This window comes from Leptodactylus fuscus, chromosome 3, assembly GCF_031893055.1.
Source record: "Leptodactylus fuscus isolate aLepFus1 chromosome 3, aLepFus1.hap2, whole genome shotgun sequence".
NCBI lineage: Eukaryota > Metazoa > Chordata > Amphibia > Anura > Leptodactylidae > Leptodactylus > Leptodactylus fuscus.
The window spans coordinates 109778889-109802690 of record NC_134267.1 but is presented as its reverse complement, the minus strand read 5'-3'; the positions used below and the strand labels follow the sequence as shown (position 1 = coordinate 109802690).

Here is a 23802-nt window from a genome sequence, read left to right as displayed (position 1 = left end):
CATTGGGAAAAGTCATTTTTAACTAACCATATACACACCTACCTTTTGTATGTAAATTGCCTCAGTGGCTTTTGAATGAGCCCGTTTTTATTCATATGCTATTTAGCTGCCAGCCAGCTCAGGAAGTTCCCAGCAGCCTCCTCTCTACTATTCTCTCCTATATGTTTATGCAAACAGGAAGCAGGAAGTCATCAGCAGCAGCCTGTGCTGTACACATACATAGGAAAGAATAGGCAGAGGGTGCACGATGAGACTTCTGGGGTGCACCGAGAGGCCAATTAGCATATGAATAAATACGGGCTCATTCAAAAACCACTGAAGCGATTTACATACAAAAGGTAGGTGTGGAATAACCTTTCTAAAGGCTATGCAAGGATGTGCTTAGTTAAAAATGACTTTTCACAATGATAGAGCCCCTTTAAATCTATATTAACACTATTATTGTAGCTCTTGTTCATAAGAAACAATGCTCTCCAACATGAGCCTATACACTGACCCTCCTGACAGATGCTTTGTAGCCTTTGACACAGATATGAGCAGAACCTAGCTATTAAAGGGATTATGCTTTCATCAAAATCTCTTCTAAATCACTTAAAGAGGCCCTTTCATGTCCTACAACATTGTGAGGAGCATCATGGAATAAATTAGGGGGCAGCATTTTTTAAAAATTGGCCACTATGTAATATTTTGCTATTGCAACAAGTAGCTACCGATACTTTTTACTGCCACCCTCTGCTGCTTCCTCTAGGACAATGCTACAGTTATATCAGGATGCTGAAGAATACCAGGATGCTACTCTTTGTGGGGTTGGGGGGGGGGGGGGAAAGGGGTCCTAAACTTAGTGCTGGAGGGCACTGTGTTAAAATAAAAAAGTCTTACATTGCGTGTGACCTTTAAACAAAGGGGGTCATATACTGTGTGTAGGGGCAATAAACGGGGTTCATATACCATGTGGAGGGCCAGAAAAGGGGAACTATATACAGTGTAGGGAGCCAGAAAAAGTTGGTCATGTATCGTGTTGTAGGCAAAAAAAGTAGATCATGTACTGTATGGTGGACCAAAAAAGGGGGCAGCATATCATGTGGGAGCCAAATAAGGGGATTTCTTTTGATCTGTCAATAGAGGAGTGTATCCTAATTTAGAGAGAACCCATCATGCAACCAAAGATAGCCGGATAGGTTTATTTATTTATTTATTTTTTGGTGGGGGAGGACCTTCTTATATTTCACTTCAGACAGTAGAGGCTAGGTTCATCCCTGTATATACTAGTTGATCTTAAGGCATGCTACGCATACCCCTGGGAGTATATCCAACTATTCTTGGGCATACATGCAGTGTGAACTACTATTATACTCAGAGTATAATAAGCAGAGGTCCCAGGTAGGTGATCAAACATAAAAACAGTGTTTCTTACCTCCCCTGGGCTCTGATGGTGCTACCTGTGCTCCTCCGGCCTCTGAAGATGACGTCAGGGACCGCTGAGGCGCAATTGTACTATGAGTTAAGTTATGTGACCCATTTGATGACCTGACATCATCTTTGGAGGCCGGGAGAGTATAGGCAGTAGTGCTGGAGTCCAGGAGAAGTGTATAACAGTTTTTTTTAATATCTGATAAACTCTCCTGGAAATCTACTGATAATACTCTGGGGTCTAAAGAATATAATTGTAGTTCATGAACTTCCATTTTTACCCTTTTGTACAGTGATGAGCAAAAGGGTAACAATGTTGTGAAGTTTTGACTTTATGGCTCCATATCTCACCATCCTCTACAGCTTTGAACGTGAGAACCATCATTTCATAGACAATAACTGCTGGGGCCTGTTGTTGGGGCTCAGAGGTCACGTTGGGTGCGTTTACTTCATTATACTGGTGCGCCTCATGTGACTGCTGCTGCCCAATCACAGGACCCAGCAGAGACCCCTGGGGCACGTGCCCTCAATCACAGACCGGAAGAGCCCCAACAATGCTGCGGATCGTCAGAAGCCCAGGAGAGGTGAGTAAAAGTGTTAATTATTTTTACTCACTTCCCCAGTGCAGACTATGTGTATAGCAGTCAGGGAACCAGGCTTTACCCAATAACTATCATGGGGCTACCTACAGGGCCCCGGCGACCTCCAGCTGCCACTACATTCGGACTGTTAGGCATACTCCCATTTTCCAATCAAATTTTGGGGAAAAAGTACGTCTTAGGGTAAGTTCACACTGGGTTTTTTGGGCAGGATTTTTAAGCGGATATGGCCTCAAAATCAATGGGAGCCAGTGAGGTCAATGGGAGCCGGTCAGCTAGATGCTCAATCTTCAGGCCGATTCGCGATTTGGCCTGAAGACACTACCTCCTCCTGACTAGGCCCATTCATTGGGCCTAATCTGGAGCAGAGCGCTCGACTGGATTCCGGTGCAGTGCACTGGCATTCAGTCGTGGCTACCCGTTTTTTTGTCGGGAGCCTGAGGCAGCCTCCGCCTCAGGTTCCAGTCCAAAAACCCCAGTGTGAACTTACCCTTATAATCCCTTTTTGTGTCAAAGTGCACTTATGCTGCTTAGTAACCAGCAGTAATCCCTATGTAAATGAGGTGTTCCATTTGTCTGGGGTGTGGCCGCAACTGCTGAGTAGACATAACTGTGAGGGACTTTAAGTTGAGTCACATTATCACAAAGATATTCATGTTAATACAACATACACAATGTCAGTAAAATGAAAAAAAAATTGATTAATAGACTTGTAATAGTAATAATGTGATTTACAGGGGTTCTAGTTCATAAAGTTTAAGCAAATTTTTTTTTACTTCTGGCGCTTCTTCTGTCAATGCTTTGTTCCATGAGATTACTAGATCCCTACAAGCACCAGTCTGTACAGTTGATATGTTTACACAGATGTATTCTTTTCAGTGTTTTTATTCCAAAACCAAGAATTAAAATACAGAGAGAAAGAGTTGCACCTCTTCTGGTTTTGGCTTAGAAATGCTAATATCAAATACTGAGTAGTGAGCAATATGTCTAATAAGAAGACTAAATCCCCACATTGCGGAATGGCTAAGGTACCAAGTAGCATCCAGCAGTCTTTCCCATAGTGCTTTTTATAGAAAACTGCAATGGTTTTGGAAATCGCAGCATATCCGCTGCACATATTTTTCCGCAAAGTGGGGATGTGACTGTGATATGCCACATTTTTTCCTGCGGGGTTTATGCCACATGGGGCCCCGGCCAAAAGCATCTTTTTTTGTTGCAGATTTTGCAGTTTTTATGCTAAACCCTGTAGTAAATTAAGTAGATCGGAAAAGTATAAGAACCTCCTATATATTTACCATTCCTTTGGCTTTGGCTCAATAGGATGCAGCAAAATCTGTAACAAAAAAAGCTGCTTTTCTGCAACATGTGACCTTAGCCATGGGCCTTAAACGCAGCGCTAAAGCTAAGCTAAAAAAAATTTTCTTCAAAGTGGGAATGGGATTCGCATGAATCCCATCCACTTTGCAGTACTGTAAAACGCTGCGATTTTTCGCGTGGCGTTTCTGCCGGCTGCAAATCGCGGTGTTTCCGGCCCGTGGGACCCCGGCCTAAAGAGTCATACATGCCTATGTGTAACTTTGCCCTGGCACAGCTATCAGCACTGTGTAATTGATCTTAAACTACCCATAAGGCCCCATTTTTTTTTCTACAGTGTGTTTCATTGAGATTTTTGCCTTGTTTTTCTCTACTTTATTTTCAATGTGTGTGCATTGAATTGGAAGAAGGAAAAACTTGCTGCCAGAGGAGTCTTGTCTCAACAAGAACAAAAGGATAGGGCAGTTGAAATCCAAGCTGGCAGGCCTTCATACACATTAGATGGTTGGCTGAAGCTATCAATATCGAGGGGTTCAGCCAATATACATCTAATGTGCCCAGATTTACCCTGGAACCACTGACTTGGCAATGTGTAAGTGTGTTGGGAATATCTTCATACTTTTCTAGAAGGAATAACAGAGTACAGCACAATGTAAACGTATAAGAAAACTGTTATATCCTGAAAAACAGAAGTATATACTAAAACAAATTTTTAGTTTTGAAATATTTCTAACTCCTCAAATATCCCTTCTACATTTCTTAGAATAAACCACTTTTTGCAATTCACAAAAAAAACTATTTCCGGGACCATGTACAGTAGCAAGGAGATCAGATTATTTGTTTAACTACATAACCTACATAACTGAGCCATGAATCAGATGACTTCTGGTGGCAGCATTATTGAAAATGTGCTGATGCCATTGGTAATAGGAACTCATAATTCAACCACAAGGTTCATCTGCAGGTTCAGGTCAAAATCACAATAACAAGTTAAGACATTGATTTAGTTATGCAGCACCTCCTAAGAAAGCGAAATCTATGTGTAGGTGCAAAACTGCTGTCACTGCAATGTATGAGCAAACCACAAAGGTGCCAAGATATATGCAAATACTGCTAAATATTAGAAATTTTAGGATATTAGATTTTCAATCTATAAGTAACATTGATCAATTACGTTTAACATAATATAATAACAGGTATGTACTGGATATACCAGTAAAATAAGTAAAACGCGCTCACTCGGATCAATTAAAAAACAAAATATTGTATTTATTCAGATGACGCATTTCGGGTTTTTTTTTGAGTCACACAGGATTCCACCCCTTCATCAGATTGTTACATGGGGTTCCTTGTACATGGTCCTGGTCCAGTATTTCCTCCAATGTTACACAGCTATGGCACCAATACCAACTGACTCCAACCACTCTCCACATTTCCACTCTCAACATAATATGTGACTACCTGACCTATAACTTTAGGAATCACTTGGATGACTCTGGTGGTGCATCCTGCTTCTTTAAGAGGTTGTCCAGGATAAAAATTATTTTTTAAATTAGAGGAAGGTGGGAAAATAACCAAAAACATACTCAACTGTCTCTGGATGCTTTGGTACCTCCCAGCACGGTTTGGTTCTGCTGCTCTGCTGTTTTCTTTTGCAAGCAGTCCTTGCCAGCTGTGACATCCCGTGTCCCTTTCCTTAGGCCATTGATTGGCCTAAGCGGTCACATCCGGTGGGGACTTCCGTCGGAAGAAAACAGTGGACCTGCAGGACCGGACTGCACTGGGAAGCACCTGAGCACTGGCAACAAGTGAGTATATATTTTTATTTATTTTTTTCACCATCCCTGGACAACCCCTTTAAGTTTCTTGTTCTAGTTGCTATAATTAAAGGGGTTACAGATGCTAACCCCAAGAGACATGCACAATAAACACAATATCATCATTTATTTCGCTGAAAATGTATGACTGTGTAAGGTGGTGGTTGTGTGCTGATATGTGCTTTTGTTTATTGCACTGTGTATGTATGCTGCTGCAAGTTCAACTCCACCTCCTGACGAAGGCTGCAAAGCCGAAACGCGCGTCGGGCACTGGGCAGTGAGTGCCTGTCTCTATTTGTATTCATCCTTATTTCCAGCATGGGTAAGTCATAATGCTACCATAGTTCTTATATGGCGAATTAGTATGTGGTGTGAATACATCCCCACTGAATGGATAGTCTCATGCTTTAAGTGAACATGCAGTGTTTTTGAATAACTAATTTTGTAGTGTACTAGCTGGTACCCGCGACTTTGTCTGCGGTGATTGTAGTAGTGGGTATATACAGGCGTGGGTAAGGTTTTCGTAGTGTGTATAAGGTATGGGATATGAAATGTAAGTTTGTATCTTGTTTTTTTCTGTAATTCAGAGAATACGTGAGATTTTTGTGTTGAAGTTACTTTGTATTTCAGCTGCTATACGGTGTTCTGAGAAACTTTACATAGTGTCTTTGGGACAGAAGTATTTGAAGTTAACCCTTTCCCGCCGATGGCATTTTTTGATTTTCGTTTTTGACTCCCCTCCTTCTAAACCCCATAACTTTTTTATTTCTTTGCTCCCAGAGCCATATGAGGTCTTAATTTTTCCTGGGACAAATTTTTCTTCATGATGCCACCATTATTTATTCTATATAATGTACTGGGAAGCAGGGAAAAAATTCTGAATGGGGTGGTTTTGACGAAAAAAATGCATTGCTGCGACTTTCTTACGGGCTTTGGTTTTACAGCGTTCACTGTGCAACCAAAATGACATGTCCCCTATATTCTGTGTTTCGGTATGATTCCAGGGATACCAAATTTATATGGTTGTATTTACATTTTGACCCCTTAAAAAAATCCCAAACTGTGTTTAAAATTTCTTCTTTTTTGAAAAGTCGTCATATTCCGACAGCCATAACTTTTTTATACGTCTGTGTATGGGGATGTATAGGGCGTCTTTTTTTGCGGGGTCGGGTGTACTTTTTAGTTCTACCATTTTCGGGAAATGTTATTGCTTTGATCACTTTTTATTCAAATTTTTATCAGAATCAAAACAGTGAAAAAACGGCGGTTTGGCACTTTTGACCATTTTTCCTGCTATGGCGTTTACCGAACAGGAAAAATATTTGTATAGCTTTGTAGAGCGGGCGATTTCGGACGCGGGGATACCTAACATGTATGTGTTTCACAGTTTTTAACTACTTTTATATGTGTTCTAGGGAAAGGGTGGTGATTTGAATTTTTAATCCTTTTTATTTCTTTTTATATTTTTTTTACTTTTTTTTAAACTTTTTTTTTGCATTTATTAGACCGCCTAGGGGTATTGACATGGGTGGGCGGTGTCGCGGATTGTCAGAGTGGTGGGGGTCGGCAAACATGGCTGCTCCAGAGCGTTAAAGAGAGCCTCCTGGAGTATCGTCAAGGTGAGGGGCAAAGTGGTAAAGTATATGTATATGAGATTGTGTGGGGTTAGGGGCGAGGCTGTAGAGGGCAATATGAATTTTGTGGCTTGCTATGGGACAAAGTGTGTGAGATTGCAGAGATGGTAGTGTGAGTTTGGGTTTTGTGGGGGTCCTGGCACAAACGCATGTGCGCTATTGTGACGAAAAGTAGCCTATTGCGCAATCGGGTGTATTAACTATGTTTGTGGAAACTTTCAGCCAAATCGGTCGAGCGGGTTTTGCATGATTGACTAACAAACATCCGAACATGCAAACCCACAAACATCCAAACTCACAAACTTTCACATTTATAATATTAATAGGAATAGGATATATCACACATGTGTTGACTTGTGAGTTTGCCTGGGCTATTTGTATACACTTTTTATGCCCTACACTTAGTTTTTGATGTAGGAGATAGTAATACCTATAGAGACAATATACCATCCATGCATCTCATTCTGACCCAGTTCTTTTTGTACATGTGTATTCTCCTCCATATGTCCAAACTTTTTAAACTGTTTTGTAATTAAACTAATAAAATGTGATCTAACTTAATTCAAAAAAGCGTGTGTGTATTATACTTTGCATATACACTAGATAAATACTAGATGTCATACTTACCTTTTTTCTTCTTTCATTGATGCTGCAAGTTATACTACAGTATTATTGAATAATTGAGCCACTTTCTCTTCTGGTATTTTCTAGATTGAGGGCATCACAGTAAATAAGTGCATTAAGGGCTTTTTCTTACACCCTTCTGGGGTCTTTTGTCGGCTCAAGTCTGTTCTTAGAACCCATCTGTGCAATGTCTCTGGGAACTTTTGGAGTAGAAGCTGATAAGGTCATAGTCACGTTTATGACTAATTGACCAATAATCTCGGGTAACTGTCATCTTCCTAATTAATAAGGCTCAGGGCTGGCGGTCAAGAAATCACACCACTCTATGTATTGGTATTCATTCTTCTCTCAGCTAAAACGTGTGCTGATGCCCCTTTATTCAAGACCAAGTGGGTTAAATAGTAGCAGAAAATGGAAGTGATATAACAACAACGTAAGGTTTCATATTCATTCCTGATTGGCATATTACATCTCAATCATACAGAAAAAGTTTAAGCAGTGCCATATATAGCCAGCTGCTCCCTGTCCTGCATGGTAACCTTGGGAGATGTCTTATGCAGCAAGCCAAGCATTTTTTTTTTCTTGCACCCATCTTGGATACAGGCGCCATCTTATCATATAACATTATACCAGTTTCAAGCATAAGCAACTATATCTAGCATTCAGCTTTAAAGGATAACAATGTTTTTCATACATTACATAATTATCAACTTCACAAAGCTAGAGCCAGAGGAGCGAACTTAATTTGGAGTAGCAGTAGCAACCCCTGTGGTAACAGAAAAGTTACTATGTGCTACTACAGGACTGCTTGAAAGTTGTTGCTATCTTTGTTTTGCTGTACCAAATACTGCTGTTGATGATTGCCGTACCAAGAAACTACCTTGGTAAATGCAATTGGTGACAATGTGGCCTGCAAAATGTGTGTTTATGATTATTTGGCTTAACTCCTTAAAGTGGACAGGAGGGCATTGTACTGTGTGAAGGCACTAATGGTACTAATGGTGGTGTGTGTGTGGGGGGGGAGGTTAGAAAAATGTCTTCTCATACATAAATTTGCGTCAACATGCAGTCCATCTTCTGTCCTCTAAAAGTTGGGAAGTATGTGTGTCTTAACCTTGAACATCTTATATTCACTATCCTACTCCTCCCCTATTTTGGTTTCATATTTCGCCATTATGTCTCTTTTTCACGCCTAATATCAATGCAAAATACATATACAGACAGTGCTAGGGATGCCCCTTATGTCTCCTGGAGTTTACACCTCCTTTGTTTCTAATGATATAAGCTCAGGACAGCATGGTTCTTAGTACTGGTGCCTTGCAGCACTATGAATCTGGTCTTACCAAGGACAACATACACGAATAATGATAAACTCTGTACAGTGCTGTGGTATCGGTTGGCACTAAGATGAAAGAAATAGTGCTAGTACTTATTTCTCTGTAATGGATTATGACATGTAAAGGGGTACATTTTACGGTAAAATAGTTGTTTGCTATGAAGATATGATAAATTTGACTGAATACTTGCTCTGTAGGAAACAAGTAATCGTAATAGTTTTGGTCTGAGATAAAGTCACTGGAAGATCCCTCTTTTACTTACAGAACTGCATTTTCTGGCCAGTTTAGTTTGGTCATCTATTGGCCCAAGAACTTCTGTTCATTGTTGTTCTATTGGGGTTAAATGTCTAGATAATTTCTTACTAAACAAAAAGTAATGAACAATAGAGCAAATACTTGCCATATAGCACCATAGTCAGGCCTGATCGTCCACAATGCTCATTTCAAGTCACAACAGAAGTGTTAAATAGGTTATAATTGGCAATGATCGGGCACCATAGTGCACACCTGTAGAAAGGACCAAGTAGGGTTACCAGGCAGAAGTTCTGCACTAGTTGGGCAGAGTACTGGAGGGCAATAAAAGAGGCTGGTTGAGATAATCCAGGTCACACAGTGTATGGGATATTTGTGAGAGTATAAGTAAGAATAAAACCCAAGTGCCAAGTGATTGCTTTCATAATCATTGCTGTTAAGATAGTGTCTCTGGAGCAAATATCAGAAATTACAGGAACTGGCTGACAACAGAGAGCAGTAGTACTAGCTGTTTATATCTTACACAGCTCTTAGGGTGCATTCACACTGAGTAAACGCTAGCTTATTCTGAACGTAAAACACGTTCAGAATAAGCGGCGTCTAAAGCAGCTCCATTCATTTCTATGGGAGCGGGGATACGAGCGCTCCCCATAGAAATGAATGGGCTGCTTCTTTCACTCCGTGCAGTCCCATTGAAGTGAATGGGGAGTGCCGGCGTATACGGCAAGCTCTGCTCATGCCGGAGCGTACACGCCGGCACTCCCCATTCACTTCAATGGGACTGCACGGAGTGAAAGAAGCAGCCCATTCATTTCTATGGGGAGCGCTCGTATCCCCGCTCCCATAGAAATGAATGGAGCTGCTTTAGACGCCGCTTATTCTGAACGTGTTTTACGTTCAGAATAAGCTAGCGTTTACTCAGTGTGAATTCACCCTTAGAGATAGATCCCAAACATGCAAGCGCCTTCACCAGGGGCAAAGCCAGATTGAATTGTGCTGAATTTGCCCAAGTTATCATCTCTTATACCACCGAAACAGGTATAAGAAACAAATGCTTCTCAATCTGAAGTGAAACCAGACCCACAATAAAATTACAAAGCAGATCAAAGCCAGAAGGATGAATTAAGAAAGTGAACGTCCAAACCAAAAGTCAGTTTGAGAGGTAATGTCATAGCCAAAATCAGAAGACAAGCAGATTTTCAGTAACAAGCTAAATGTCGATAGGTCATTATGTTGCAGTTCAGCACAAATGATCAGTATATTCCACCTATATCAGGAAGCCACACTAGGTACAACAAATAGCAGGTACCTGAATGAGAAGGAATTGGGTTTAAATATCCCTCCTCAGCTGCTAATTGGATCAGCATAGGAGAGGAAACCTTAAAGCTTCAGCAGCTAAACTGAGATTCCTGACACTCTGTTGGACTTCTGAAGGAATTGTTGTAGAATTTCCTCTGGACTTTGTTGGGCCATTATGACCCTGCAAACATCAACTGACACTAGACAGGGGTAATTTGAGTAAAACTGACTTAATTTCATAAAGGGGCTATCTAAAACTTATATTTAGAATAGGCTATCAATATCACTTTGGTGTAGATTCAACTCTCGTTCTCCCCCCACAGTCAGGTATGATACTGTTTACCAGACACAGTATCATACTCTTAGTAGTGGCTATGCCAAATATTACAGCTCAGTCCGATTTGTCTGAATGGGACAAATTCTAATGTGTTTGGCCAGCTTTAGATATTAAATAAGGTTTACATGGTAATGGATTTTAAGATGTCTTGTTCTTTAAAAAGATTAAAATTCATGTCATTTTTGTGGATTTAGCTGAGTAATATCACCTGTTTGTTCAGTTTAAGACAGTCAACAAATACCAAGTACATGTCAGAGCAAAGATTACATAAATATTCTCTTAATGTGGTTGCTTTTGCTTTTATCATGTGCATCATCAGAACACTACCGTAAAACAGCACATATTTTACTCACCTTCAGCAAATTAAATATATTTTTATGGATTACTTCCACTGGTGAGCTATTGTAAATGCTATAATTCTGTGAATCATAGTAGAATGAGTGATAGCTGTTAGCGCCAGTCCAAGGCCACAGTCACACATTCTATTTTCATCCAATGGATATTCGAAAGTATGATACTCTATTCTGAGAGGTCAAATCTACATCAAAATGATGGCAAATTCTACAAGTGGATTTATTATATATTGTCACTGCCTTCTGCTGCAGAAAGAAAACTTGCTGTGTGAACCAAGCCTAGATGGTATTCTGTTTTTTTAATGTGTCTCAATTTTCACTGCTATTCCAAATAACAAAACACTGCCATAATATGTCCATAATATATGGGGCCACACAGTGGCTCAGTGGTTAGCCTTGCAGCGCTGGAGCCCTAGGTTCGAATCCTGCCAAGGGCAAAAAACCACCTGCAAGGAGTTTGTATGTTCTCCCATGCTTATGTGGATTTCCATCCCATGCTCCAAAGACATACGTACTGATAGGGAAAAATGTGCATTGTGATCCCCATATGGGACTCACAATCTACATAAAAAAAACAATAATATGTCCATAATATATAAACTGTATTACAGTAGCGAATTCAGGATCTATAATGCTGTAGATTGGGGTCATTAGACCCAGCGTCTGAATTGGATTTGTGATTGTAATTCAGTGCATATAATCCTGATGGATTATGGCCATGTGAATTCCAGTAATATATGAATATATATAATTAGTTTAAAGGGGTTGTCGGGATAAAATTAATTCTCTACACTAATCTAAACACCCTCCCCAACTACTTTCTAAATAAAAATGTGTATTTACCCATATCACTGGGGTGGTCATGTGACTGCTCCAGAAACATTCACTGGCTATCTGGTGACAATCCGTTTCTAGAAACAGAATTTCACTACCAACCCCACCTCCCCATCCTCTCCGTCATACATACTTCTTCCTTCCAGGCTTATCCCTGTGAGATGGCTCCTCCCGTTTTTCAGACTGCCAACGAATGCTCTAGACCCAGCACTGCTCTGTGCAGCCAATAATCCACCTCTACTGAACAGGTATGGGAGCAGCATCAGAGACCTGGTCAGTAGAGGTGGATTATCGGCTACAGAACAGCGCTTGGTCTATAGCAAGCTCTGGCAGTTAGAAAAGAAGGATGGGCCGTCCCACAGGAGGAAGACTGGAAAGAAGAGAGGTAAGTATATAATAAGGTCAGGGGGTTGATCTGAGTAGGTAGGGAAGGGCTAGTAGTGGGCGGGATAACTAAAGAGACCAGGAGGGGGTGTATAAGAGGGAAGAAGAGAGGAGGAAGAGAGAGAGAGAGAGGAAGGGGGGAGAGGTGAGGGATGGCTACCATGGACGTTATATAGCAGGAAGCTGAACCCTGTAAACAAATGCAGAAGATGCCAGGTGCTCTCAGAGACACCCAGAAATCACTCAAAATACTGCGAAAGGTATATGGGTGCATTTATTAACCCATTAATACTGCTAACAGATCCTTTTTTAAAAACCAAGAACATTTTTTTGTCTGGACAAGCCCTTTAATATTAAGAAAGGCGTATCTATTTCTTATACTAAACACACCTGTAAGTTAGTTATTTTGTATGAAAACAGCTACCAAAAATGCATAAAAAATTTTCTCTAATATTAACAAGGTTTATGTATCATATTTTATTGGCTGTGTTGTCAGTGACCTAACTTGTCCAAATGCTTTTTGAGACTAAGGGCTACAGCAAAAAAAAAAAAAGATCACAGCATTTCTGCTGTAGGTTTTTGTCTGCAATGTGTGGATGGGATTCGCCTCCACATTGCAGGGAGAGTTAAACACTGCATGGGGCCCTCGGTCTGAAAAAGATTAATAACTTACAAACATTAATTTTTTGATAGGACACAAAAGTCCTTTTCTTAAGTCATAAACTTGTTCACTATCTTTAGATTTGTCACTCTGATATGAAATTCCTTTGCACAAACCTCTGATTGAATTATATATGGCAAGCAGTAGATTTCAAATAGTGCAGTGATGCTCGTACTACTATAAATCTAAAATGTGTATTCTTACTTTGGCTACCGAAAATTAGAAACTTTGCAAAGTAAAGGCTATATCTACCTTTGCAACAACTCTTTAAATTTTTACAAATGGTGACTATTTTTTACTTTCAAAAGTATTTATTAAATGAAGACACAAGTGTAGAATATAAGCAAAATTACATATTATTTCAAGACTTTCAACATGAAGTAACATAAGAGCAAACACACTTTCTTAAATACAATGATACAGTAATAAAATAATAGTGGTAAATTCTGTTATGGGTAATAAGGTAAACCACCTAAAACAAATAAAAGGAAACAAGCATTGCTATAGTGCAATAATTGGATTGGGAAGAGTATAAGACCTTGATGGCGAACCTATGGCATGGGTGCCAGAGGTGGCATTCATTCACTTGGTCTCTAAAAGGTTCACCATTACTGGTATAAGGGGAGAAGGGAACCCCTGCTAGGGAGGTGGAATTCATGGGTCAATCAAAAAGAAAATCACAGTTGGATACAGTATGACAGACCTGGGATGTTAGACATGTTAATCCATGGAGACCACACCTTGTCAAAATGAGGGTGAGTATCTGAAATAGTAGCACTGATCTTCTTGCAGAGCATGATTGCATCCGCACAGCTAATGACTGCTGAGACAGGGAGGTTTGGTCTTTTCCAGCTGTAACATTTAGTGTATGACTGACTGCTGCTTGAAGTGAGTGGGAAGTCAATGGAAGGGTCCAAAAGAGGATCTGCAAGGAGGCCAGAGCGACTAAAGTCAATTCCAAAAATAATAATAATATAGTAAAAAAAATAAAAAATAAAAAGTTTTAAAAAACATAATAAAAAAAACCCCTAAAAGTTCAAATCACCTCCTTTCCCTACAATACATATAAAACTAAAAATTGACTGAAACACGTAAACATTAGGATCACTGTGTCCAAAAATGACTGGTCTACAAACTTCTAAAAATATTTTTTCCGTACAGTGAACGACATAGCAGGGAAAAAAAAAATCAAAAGTGCTGAACTGCCGTTTTTTGCTGTTTCAACTCTGATAAAAATTTGAATAAAAAGTGATCAAAGTAATATACATTGCCTAAAATTGTATAAATAAAAAGTACACCTGGCACCACGAAAATCCCCGTACACAGAAATGTAAAGTAAGAAAAAAAATGGGGGTTTTTTGTATAATTTTGGATTTTTGTTAAGGGGTTCTAAGATAATTAAAACTATATAAATTTGGTATCCACAGAATTGTACCAAAACATAGAATAAAAGCGACATGTCATTTTGGCTGCACAGTTAATGCTGTAAAAACAAAGCCCTCTAAGAAAGCTGCACAAATACACTATTTCTCAGATTTCGCCTCATTCTGAATTCTTTTACAGTTTCCCAGTATATTGTACAGAATAATAAATGGTGCCATTATAAACTGCAATTTGTCCTGCAATCATTAAGCCTCATGGCTCTGTGAACGAAAAAATAAAAAAAGTTATGGGTTTGGAAGGTGGGGAGTCAAAAATGAAAATCTAACAATGCCACTACCAGGAAGGGGTTAAGCATAACCCCATGTTCTTCCAGCTACTTTACCATAACGCCAATAATCACCTTTGCATTTCCTTAATAGGTTGTCGTGCTGATTCATTTCTGCATAACAAAACCTGTCGTGCTGGTTTACCTTTACAATCGAGGCAGTCAGAGTGTTACAAAATGCCTCTTCTTACTGCTTTTACTGTATTTCCACATCTTTATTGGGAGTGATCTGAGGTCAGGAGGTTATTTAGTTATTACATGTCAATACATGTGACTATAGTAAACTCGAATATACTGAATTTTCTTATTTTTCATGGACTTTCAGACTCCTCTTGGGATAAGGATACACATTCATGTTGTGTTGATGCAGTTTTTGAAGCTAAAACCTGGAGTGGATTTAAGAAAAAGAGACGTACTATCTGTCCTTTATAGGTTCTCACCCTTTATGATCCACACTTTGTTTTGGCTTCAGAATCTGCATCAACAAAACCTGATTTTTTTTTCTTAAAGTATAATGGTCTTCAGGCCCTTCAGGACCATAAGGAGTCATCATATATGTATATGACTATTACAAAAAATTAAATTGAATTGTTAAAAAAAAAAATCAGATTTACTACAATCTCTCCAAAAGACCGCCCATTGGAGAACATCCCTCCTGTGGGGCATTTGCTAAAACCTTGCTATATACAGCAGCCCTGTAAGGGCTAGTTCACACGTAAAAAAAACCCTAGCTTATTTTGGTCCTGAAAAAAAGGCTTCCTAATTAGGAAGCGGTTTTTTGACCTTGAGGCGTTTTCAGTTGCTGTTTTTTGCAAAAAACACCTAGCTTTTTTTGCAAAAAAACGCTAGGCATTTTTCGCTTCCCATTCACTTCTATTACTTTCCTCAGGTGGAATCCGCCTGAAGAATGGTCATGTCGCTTCTTTTTTCTGCTACCAGAAAAAAACTGCTAGCAGAAAAAAAAAAAGCTAGCAGTCTCCATAGACCGCCATTGTATGGAGGCAGTTTTTGAGGTGAAATCTGCTGTCAAAATCTGCCTCATTGCCCCTGAGTAAACTATCCTGGTCTGAACCAACTTTCTTTTTTTCTCTGGAGCTCTGAATCATGACCTCTTGCTCCTAACTGACAATACCCACCTGAAAGTACAATGTCTAAGTAGCATATTGCCACAATTAATAGCACTGAGTGCTCAGGAATGGTGGGGCTAGAGAAAAATTCAAACTGGAAGAAGTGGAGTGACACCTATTAACAAATTCTTAGTTGGAGATGATGAAAGGACCATTTTAAGACACATTCAATATTGCACTGTCTAACCTGAAATAAAATAATATAGACTGCATCATGAAGCAAATATGCAGTACTATAACTGCTAGGTTAAGAGTCATTATCCTTCATCCCAGGTGCATATAAGTAGTAAGTTACTGACACATTGCATTATTCACTAAATAATTACATCACTTTTTATCTTAAAATTCCTTAAGATTATCCTCAAATATTTCCTAATGATACTTTAGGCTAATTCTATCATTTTGGGAAATACCTCATCACATTAGGGACCAAAGAACTAAAATCATTGTCTAGGCATGTTTCATAAGACATGAAAATGAGTTTGAAGTTTTTAAAATCGGGTTTTTTTTCATGCTTTTTAAATTGTTTTTCTATTATTGTCAGTCTTCATATATAAATTAGATGTAAGATAAAACAATGTGTTAGTTTACCCTGTGTTTTGTCATTAACCTTCTTATCACCATAATATATTGTATATTGTTTATGTGAAATTGTTAAACTTAGTCACGATAAAGATTACTGCACTAAAAATCTGTCCCAATGGCAGAGGTCTACAACAAAAAGAAGTAAATATCAAAATGAGAAGAGTGTGTGCTGTTTGTTTCCCCTTCCCCATATTCTGCAATCTCTGGAGAGCAGATTTATAGACAGTTTTTCACCACCTAATAGCTAAGGTTATGGAACCAACTAGGCTGGGTGCTTATCACTACAGACCCAACAACCGCTACCTGCTATTTTTTGGGAGTACAGAGACATGAGCCTGCAATGATTGGGGAGGGAAAGGGGAGTCCTGAGAAATGGCATTAAAGGGGCTCTATCATTGGGAAAATTAATTTTTAACTAAGCACATACTTGTATAGCCTTTAGAAATTCTATTCCACACCTACCTTTGCTGTACCCATAGCAGAGAGAGTTCGCTAAAGCATAATTAGCATATGAATAAGAACGGGCTGCGGCATGGTCCAGTGTTCCAGAGCTTGGCCCACTGTGGCTGCAGTCGTGCTGGATGGCAAAGCTGATGTATGGGCCAGAGCAACACCTGTGCTGCAGTGAGGCATGGGGTGAAATATGCCTCTATGCTGCTTGGATCCATATCCAGGAGTGTTGCAGATGTTCCCACTCTTTTCCTGCGGGTCATGGCCTAATTTCTGAGTCTAATGGATGTCTGTGCCAATGAATAAAACTTCCTAGATCACAGAGTTGTCCCAGTGCACGTCTTATCCTGCCATTCGTATGCCACAGTAAAAGGGATGTTATTATATTAGACTAATCTCTGCCTGCAACTTCGTCTGCGTATTGTTGGAGTCGATGATTTGCCTATATTCAGCAAATTGCTGCCATCGATAATCCGCCTGCTTCGGCATTTCAGCAGCTCTCAAGCTGTCCTGCTGTTGAACTCAGAAGATGCCTGGGATGCCATATAATGAATACGTTGTTGGCATCGATGAGCCACTTGCTCGGGCACTTCAGCAGCTGTCATGCTGGCCTGCCGCTGAACTCGTTCCTCACACCGTTCCCGTGATTGTTCCAGCATCTTAGTAGCTCGCTGGGATGCTATATAATGAGTGTATTGATGATCCGCCTGCTCCGGCATTTCAGCAGCTCTAAAGATGGCCTGCCACTAAACTTGTTCCTTGCACCGTGCCTGTGATTGTTCCGGCATCTCAGCAGCTTGCTGGGACGCCATATAATAAGTGTGTTGTTGGCATTGATGAACTACCTGCTCCGGCGTTTCGGTTGTTCTAAGAGCCACTTGACACCTAGCTTGCTCAATCACCCACAGCTCCGCTTGAGGAGAAGTGTGCTGACTTCTGACAACCTTCATAGCTCTTGTTGTTTTAGAATTTTGAGACAAATTAGATTTTCTTTTTCCCAGAATGTTTAAAATTGGCAAACTGCCAATTTGGATTAAAGGGGTTTTCCCATGTCAGTGTCTCAGCACTGGAGCAGATCAGATAATATGAAAATGCTTATAAACAATGGACTCAGTGTTACCTGTGTGCTTACATAGAGAGATAATAGACCAGACTTTATCAGCTAACTCCAATTAGCTGAGATTATACAGCTGGTATGAGCAGTTTAATATAGTATATGAACATAAATTCATAACAGTCGTGAAGCCATGTCATTTACTGGGATAAAAAGTAGCCTATGTGTTTATCGAGGTTGCAAACTATCTATATGCCAAATTTCATCCAAATCCGTTCAGCAGTTTTTGCGTAGTTGAGTAACAGACATACAAACATACAAACTTTCACATTTATAATATTAGTAGGATATCTATGTCATATCCACAGGATATAAATGTCTGATAGACACAGGTCTCCCTTCTGGTAGCTGCACCTATCTCTAGAACAGGGATCCCTGACCCACATCCTTTCTAGTGACGTGGCCATTGTGAATGGAGAGGTACTTGTGATTGCTCTGCTCTCTCTATCTACTTCTATGGAAGTAGTGAACGTAACCACATTCTGAAAACAGCTTGCTGGGCTGTTCTTAGAACACCTATAGAAGTGAATGTACTGAGCAACACATTTATAGTCAGCTTTCCATTTACACTGGGCAGAGAATCTACCAGACATCCATTACATATTCCTTGGATATGCCTTAAACGTGTAAGGTGGGAATACCCCATTATGTTTTGTTAACTACTAAAAATGTTGTACTAAATATAAATATAAATATATATATATATATATATATATATATATATATATATATATATTTGCATGTCACATAATTCATTGTGCTTGTGTTTTGTGGTAAAATGATGACCAGTAGTTCATATATTCAAGAAACTTGTCTAGTTGCTCTTGGAATAGTGTAGTGTCTGCAGGATATAACCGACAGTTCTAGAATTCCAGGAACTGTATTCTGAAGCTAGAACACATTTTTCCAATTCTATAAATTGTTCTTGTTGGTTGTAACTATTTCAAACAAGAAACACAAGTACTTCAGTATGAAAATGATTTATTTTTCATAAATTTTATTGTAGGCACATTACTGATGTTGGTGTTTTTATGATTGTACAGAACATTTTGTGTAGTCCACAATGCAACGGACAGCGAATTTAGGACTCACTGCACTACCTAACCGATTTGACTTTGGGCCACTCCTAAACGCATTAACTAAGTAATCTCCACGGTTTTCAACCTTCAAACCCCGTACAGGATTCTGGTCTTTACACAGGATACTACCAGGTCGCTGCCTCTCAGAATGGTCCCATTTTAGGTGGCAGCTAACCAAAGGCCCGTAAAGTGCTAATGCGAAGCATCAGAGAGTCAGGCAAAAGAATGGTTGTGTTCGGGCCAAAGGTCTGAGGCAGTTCGCAAGTGTGCAAAGTTGTAAACAAGTTAGAAGGTCTAGATGGCCATTTCAGAGGTCAGACAAGGAAGGTCAGCAGATAGTGACAAAGTCAGAGGAAAATTCAGTGAATAGGCCAAAAGCTAAAAACAGAGAATCAAACAGGCATCAATCAGGATTCCCTTGTAGGAACGGGCCCACCAAGATCCTATATTGCTCAGGCACATCGCAGAGGGCTAAATAGATCTACATATGCAGGTATTGCTTGTGGGCAGGACTCACAGATGTACTCATTCCCAAGAAGAGGAGCACACCTACCCTATGGATTGAACCAGAAGCAGAAGCAGGTGTAAATATACAGCAGTCTGGAGAGTCAGGAACTGTACAGTGTGAACTAGAGGCAACTTGTCTGCTGACTATGGTGGGAGAGGTGATATGCGGGTGAGCACAGAGGATCAATGTTACATGTAACTAGCAACCCACTGTATTTTATGGTCATAGTACATCCCATGAACTTGACATATAATATCATGGAACTCAATAAGCAAGCTATCCCTAGGAGCTATTCCACTGTATCCTACTCTATAAAGAGAAATGAAAACCCTGATGAATAGAAGAGTAAAAAAAAAAAAAGAACTAGTCCATGAAATAAGAAGGTGCCTACTGTTTGAATGAAGAGAGGTATGAACAAGTGGAAGAAGAAAATAAAAAGGGTGGAAGAAATAAGGACAGTCCATATTCACAAATGCAACATTGGCAGTTTTCTTGCTAGCTGAGCTGAGTGGATACAAAAGGAGGAATAGAGGAAAGACTTACGCCTCTTATGCCGCTCCTCATTTTTTGTATCAACTTTTGCCTTTGGTTTAGCTGCAAGTGTAAATTCAGCCAGAAGGTGTTGGCAAAGAAAACTAGAAAAACAAGGAAACTGTAAGATATTGAAGAGTTGCCAAATTTTATCACGTCTTCCTCATGTGATACTATGGTTACTTTGAGTGCAGTACTTTTCATCTGTATTTTAAGACAAAATTATAGCTAGAATAAGAAAAGATTATTGCAAACATTCCCATTACTATATAGATTTTTAGTTTAGGTTACACTTATGGTATTGGCTTAAAAATACAAATTCAAAATACTGAACCAATCGACATTGTGTGAAAGTCGGCTCACTATTCATTCTGTAGAATTTTGCTCTAACTATATCAAAGGCTATTCTGGACTTTGTTCATAAATGAGCAGTATATATGTTGAGTCCACAAGTGGTTAATGTAATAAATACAGTATGTGCGCTGTTTTTGTTCTTCCTTATCTGCCACCTGGTGGCTCAAACCAGTATGACATTAATTTAGTATGAGCCATGGTTTGCATGATGGTATTATGACAACCCGCACCATTTTATAACTATAGCTGTACTAGTGGCACATTGATGGGGCAACACAGATCCAACAAGCCAACCAGCAATGTATGCTAGAAAAATGAACCCAATCATTGCATTTGATGAGGATATTGGGGTCGTTATCAATTTTGTCCTGGTAGCCACTTTTCTATTCTCTCACCTCATACTTGGCATATACCTGTATTTGCATCAACATGACTTCTCTTAGCCCCGAATATTTTTCCATTCATTTTTTTAAATTGTCTGGCTAGGTCTAAAACAATGTATTAAACATATATTCACATTTTTAGCATACTGTGTGGAAGATTTTCAATGTATTCTGCTCTGTAAATTTCCACCATTGTGTAGTGTATAGCTAGATTATTGTAAGTAATGTCAGACTGACTATATATTACTAGATTCTTCTTCCCCTGTTCCAGCGGTGGGCTCATTCCTCCCTCCCCAGCCACAATACTGCTGGATGTGGCCACTCTCTTTCCTGCTGTGGTTGCACCAGGAAGCCACAGTAACCAGCACTCCAGTCCTGGCAATATATGTAAAGTTAGGTTCACATCTGTGCCGGGCTCTCTGTCGTTTTGGTATGTCAGGTGTTCGCAGTTTTAATACTGAAATCTACGGAGGGAAACGTCCTCTGTGCAGGTCTGCAACAGATACCTTGACGCAGATGTGAAGTTAACTTAAGGAGACTCCATCCATTTCACCTTATATATAGATTAAGGTGCTTTCTTTTTATGGAAGTTGTTTCTGATATTATTTTCACTCTGACGCTGTTTGGGGCTTTGTTTCTGGATTATGCTTTTGTGTCACTCCTTGCATTTGTTAACTGGGTGTAATTGTACAGACTTATGTCAAAGAGCATCTGTTTATGTAATATGTGTCAGCTTACATTTTATAGCCAACTACACAGTATCCATAATAAGTCAATGAGCAATATATTCAACTGTATGTTATACAATTGCTAAATCTCTGAATTTTCCACAAGGCCTCCAAAAGTTGCCTAGCATAACCGGGGTGGGAAGGACCATGTTTTTTGGGCTTTCCCAGCCTAATCTTACTAGCAGAAAATCATTAAATGGTTAGATAGAGGATCGTACCCGGATCTTCCCAGCACCCCTGGTTGTGGTGCATACTGGAATTATAATGAGGAATTAGTGTTAGCCTTTTTAGTCGCTAACATTAAGCCCCACCTTAGTAATGGACGCTGTCAATCAGGATTTAGTTAATTACATTAATTAACTCTCACAAAAAGGAAAACATTTTATTGCAATAAAACCCTACACATTTATTGACCAATTTATTGGAAAAAAAAATGCTGTGCATCTGACACAGTCATTGAAAAATAAAATTTTGAAAACAGAACACAAAGAAAAAAGCAAACATAAAAATTGTTAGCTGACCATAGAGAGCTAGAAATTGGATAGATAGGTTCCTAGGAGCCCTTACAGTGGCATACACTATATTTTCAGCCAATTTAAGCGATGTTTCAGACCAAAATGATTTCACATCTTGAGAGGTTCGCCCATTTCTAGTTATTTATGTGTTACTCAAGAACATTTTCCTTTTGCACACTGAGTATTTTCAGTATTTCATGGGTTTTCTTGATCATATACTGTGTCTAGTGTTTGGTTTTGCTACGATTGACTGTAGCTACACGTAAAGGTCACTAGGTGGTGCTATTGACTGCGACCTACTTAAACTCTGAGACTGTAAAAATGTTTTGAACAAGATATAAAACAGTAATTTTTGGATTACTGAGAACTCTTTACATATGACCAGTACATAAATGACAATTTGACCATATACTATAGATGGTCCATGATTCTTATTTTGCCCAACAACTGCCATCAAGGGAGAGCTGGGACACCTCATGCATCAGTTAGCTAGCCGATCTCTTCATAATCAATAGGAGCAAGTAACTCATACTCTACGTGTATGGGCAGATCTGTATTCAGGCACTCGCGATTATTTACCAGTATCAGGACTGTACCAATATGGTCTGGTCTGCTATAGCCAGGACCACAATCATTCATGCATTACTTCTGCAGATCACTCAAAGCTGCCCACCAACCATGAAGGCCCAGATACTTTGCTCCTCACTGACACGTCATGAAAAAAAGCAGAGTGTTTTACAGTACTTGCAAAGTGAATGAGATTCTGGCTAATCCCATTTATACCTTGCAGGTAAAAATCACAATACGGAAAAGCTGCGTTTTCAAAAAGACCCTCGTTTTTGAGACTTGCAGCATGTCAATTATACCTGCAAAAATTCTGGTGTTTTCCCTATAGGTTTAACAAGTGAAGGAAATCTTGTAAACCATGAAAGGCACATCTTCTAGTTGTGCAGGGATTATCATGACTGGCCCTGCTGTGTTTATATATATATATATATATATATATATATATATATATATATATATGTAGCATGTAGCTCAGAGTGTCATCTGGATTCAGTAACTTTGTAAATAGCAGTATTTTTGTCACGAACTGTGAATTTAGGTCAATGAGTAAGTATGTTTATGACAATGACACTGTTTTTGTTACAGATCATTTAATACGCCAGATAGGGATCATCAGCTGCGTCCTTATTCAATGATTGTAACCTCCGCAGAAGATTCTCACATCCTTGTTTCCCACCAGAAAGAAGCCAATGCCAATGTACAAGAGAATATGGTAAGCGATTTAACGTGACAAACATTTAGCATTTTTGTGTTTTTGTTTTTTACTCCCTGCATTCCAAAATCCATAACGTTCTCATTTTTCTGTTTGCATCGCCATATGAGGGCTTGATTTATGCATGACAGGTTATAATTCTGTATAATGTACTGGGAAGCCGAAAAATGCAGTACCACCATTTTCTTATGAGTATTGTTTTTACAGCTTAAACTGTGCAGTATAAATGTTATGTTAGCTTTATTCTCTCAGTCAGTACGATTACAGTGATACCAAATTTATATAGTTTTTTCATGTTTTAATAACTTTACAATAATTCAAAATTTTGACAGAAAAAAAAATTCTTTGAGTCCCCATATTCTGTGTAAGGTGCTTTTTGTGGGACAATATTTTTTTTTTTCTGATACCATGATGGGGAATGTATTATGTTTTGATCACTTTTTATTCCTTTTTTTTTTTTTAGGAAGGCAGATCAACCTTTTTTTTTTCCTGCTACGACATTTACGATATGGCACAAACATTTTTATATTTTAATAGTTTGGGCATTTTTGGACTTGGGGATGTCTAATGTGTTAATGTTTATTCT

General features: G+C 39.2%; 1 protein-coding gene across 1 annotated transcript in view; it reads left to right on the top strand.

Moving 5' to 3' along the window:
* The window catches only part of CRYBG1 (crystallin beta-gamma domain containing 1), a 180277-nt gene that overhangs the window by 32344 nt on the left and 124131 nt on the right, over positions 1 to 23802 (top strand). Inside the window, exon 3 of the mRNA XM_075268126.1 lies at positions 23090 to 23216. Coding sequence (XP_075124227.1) covers positions 23090 to 23216 — 127 coding nt within the window. The remainder of the gene's footprint in view (positions 1 to 23089; positions 23217 to 23802) is intronic.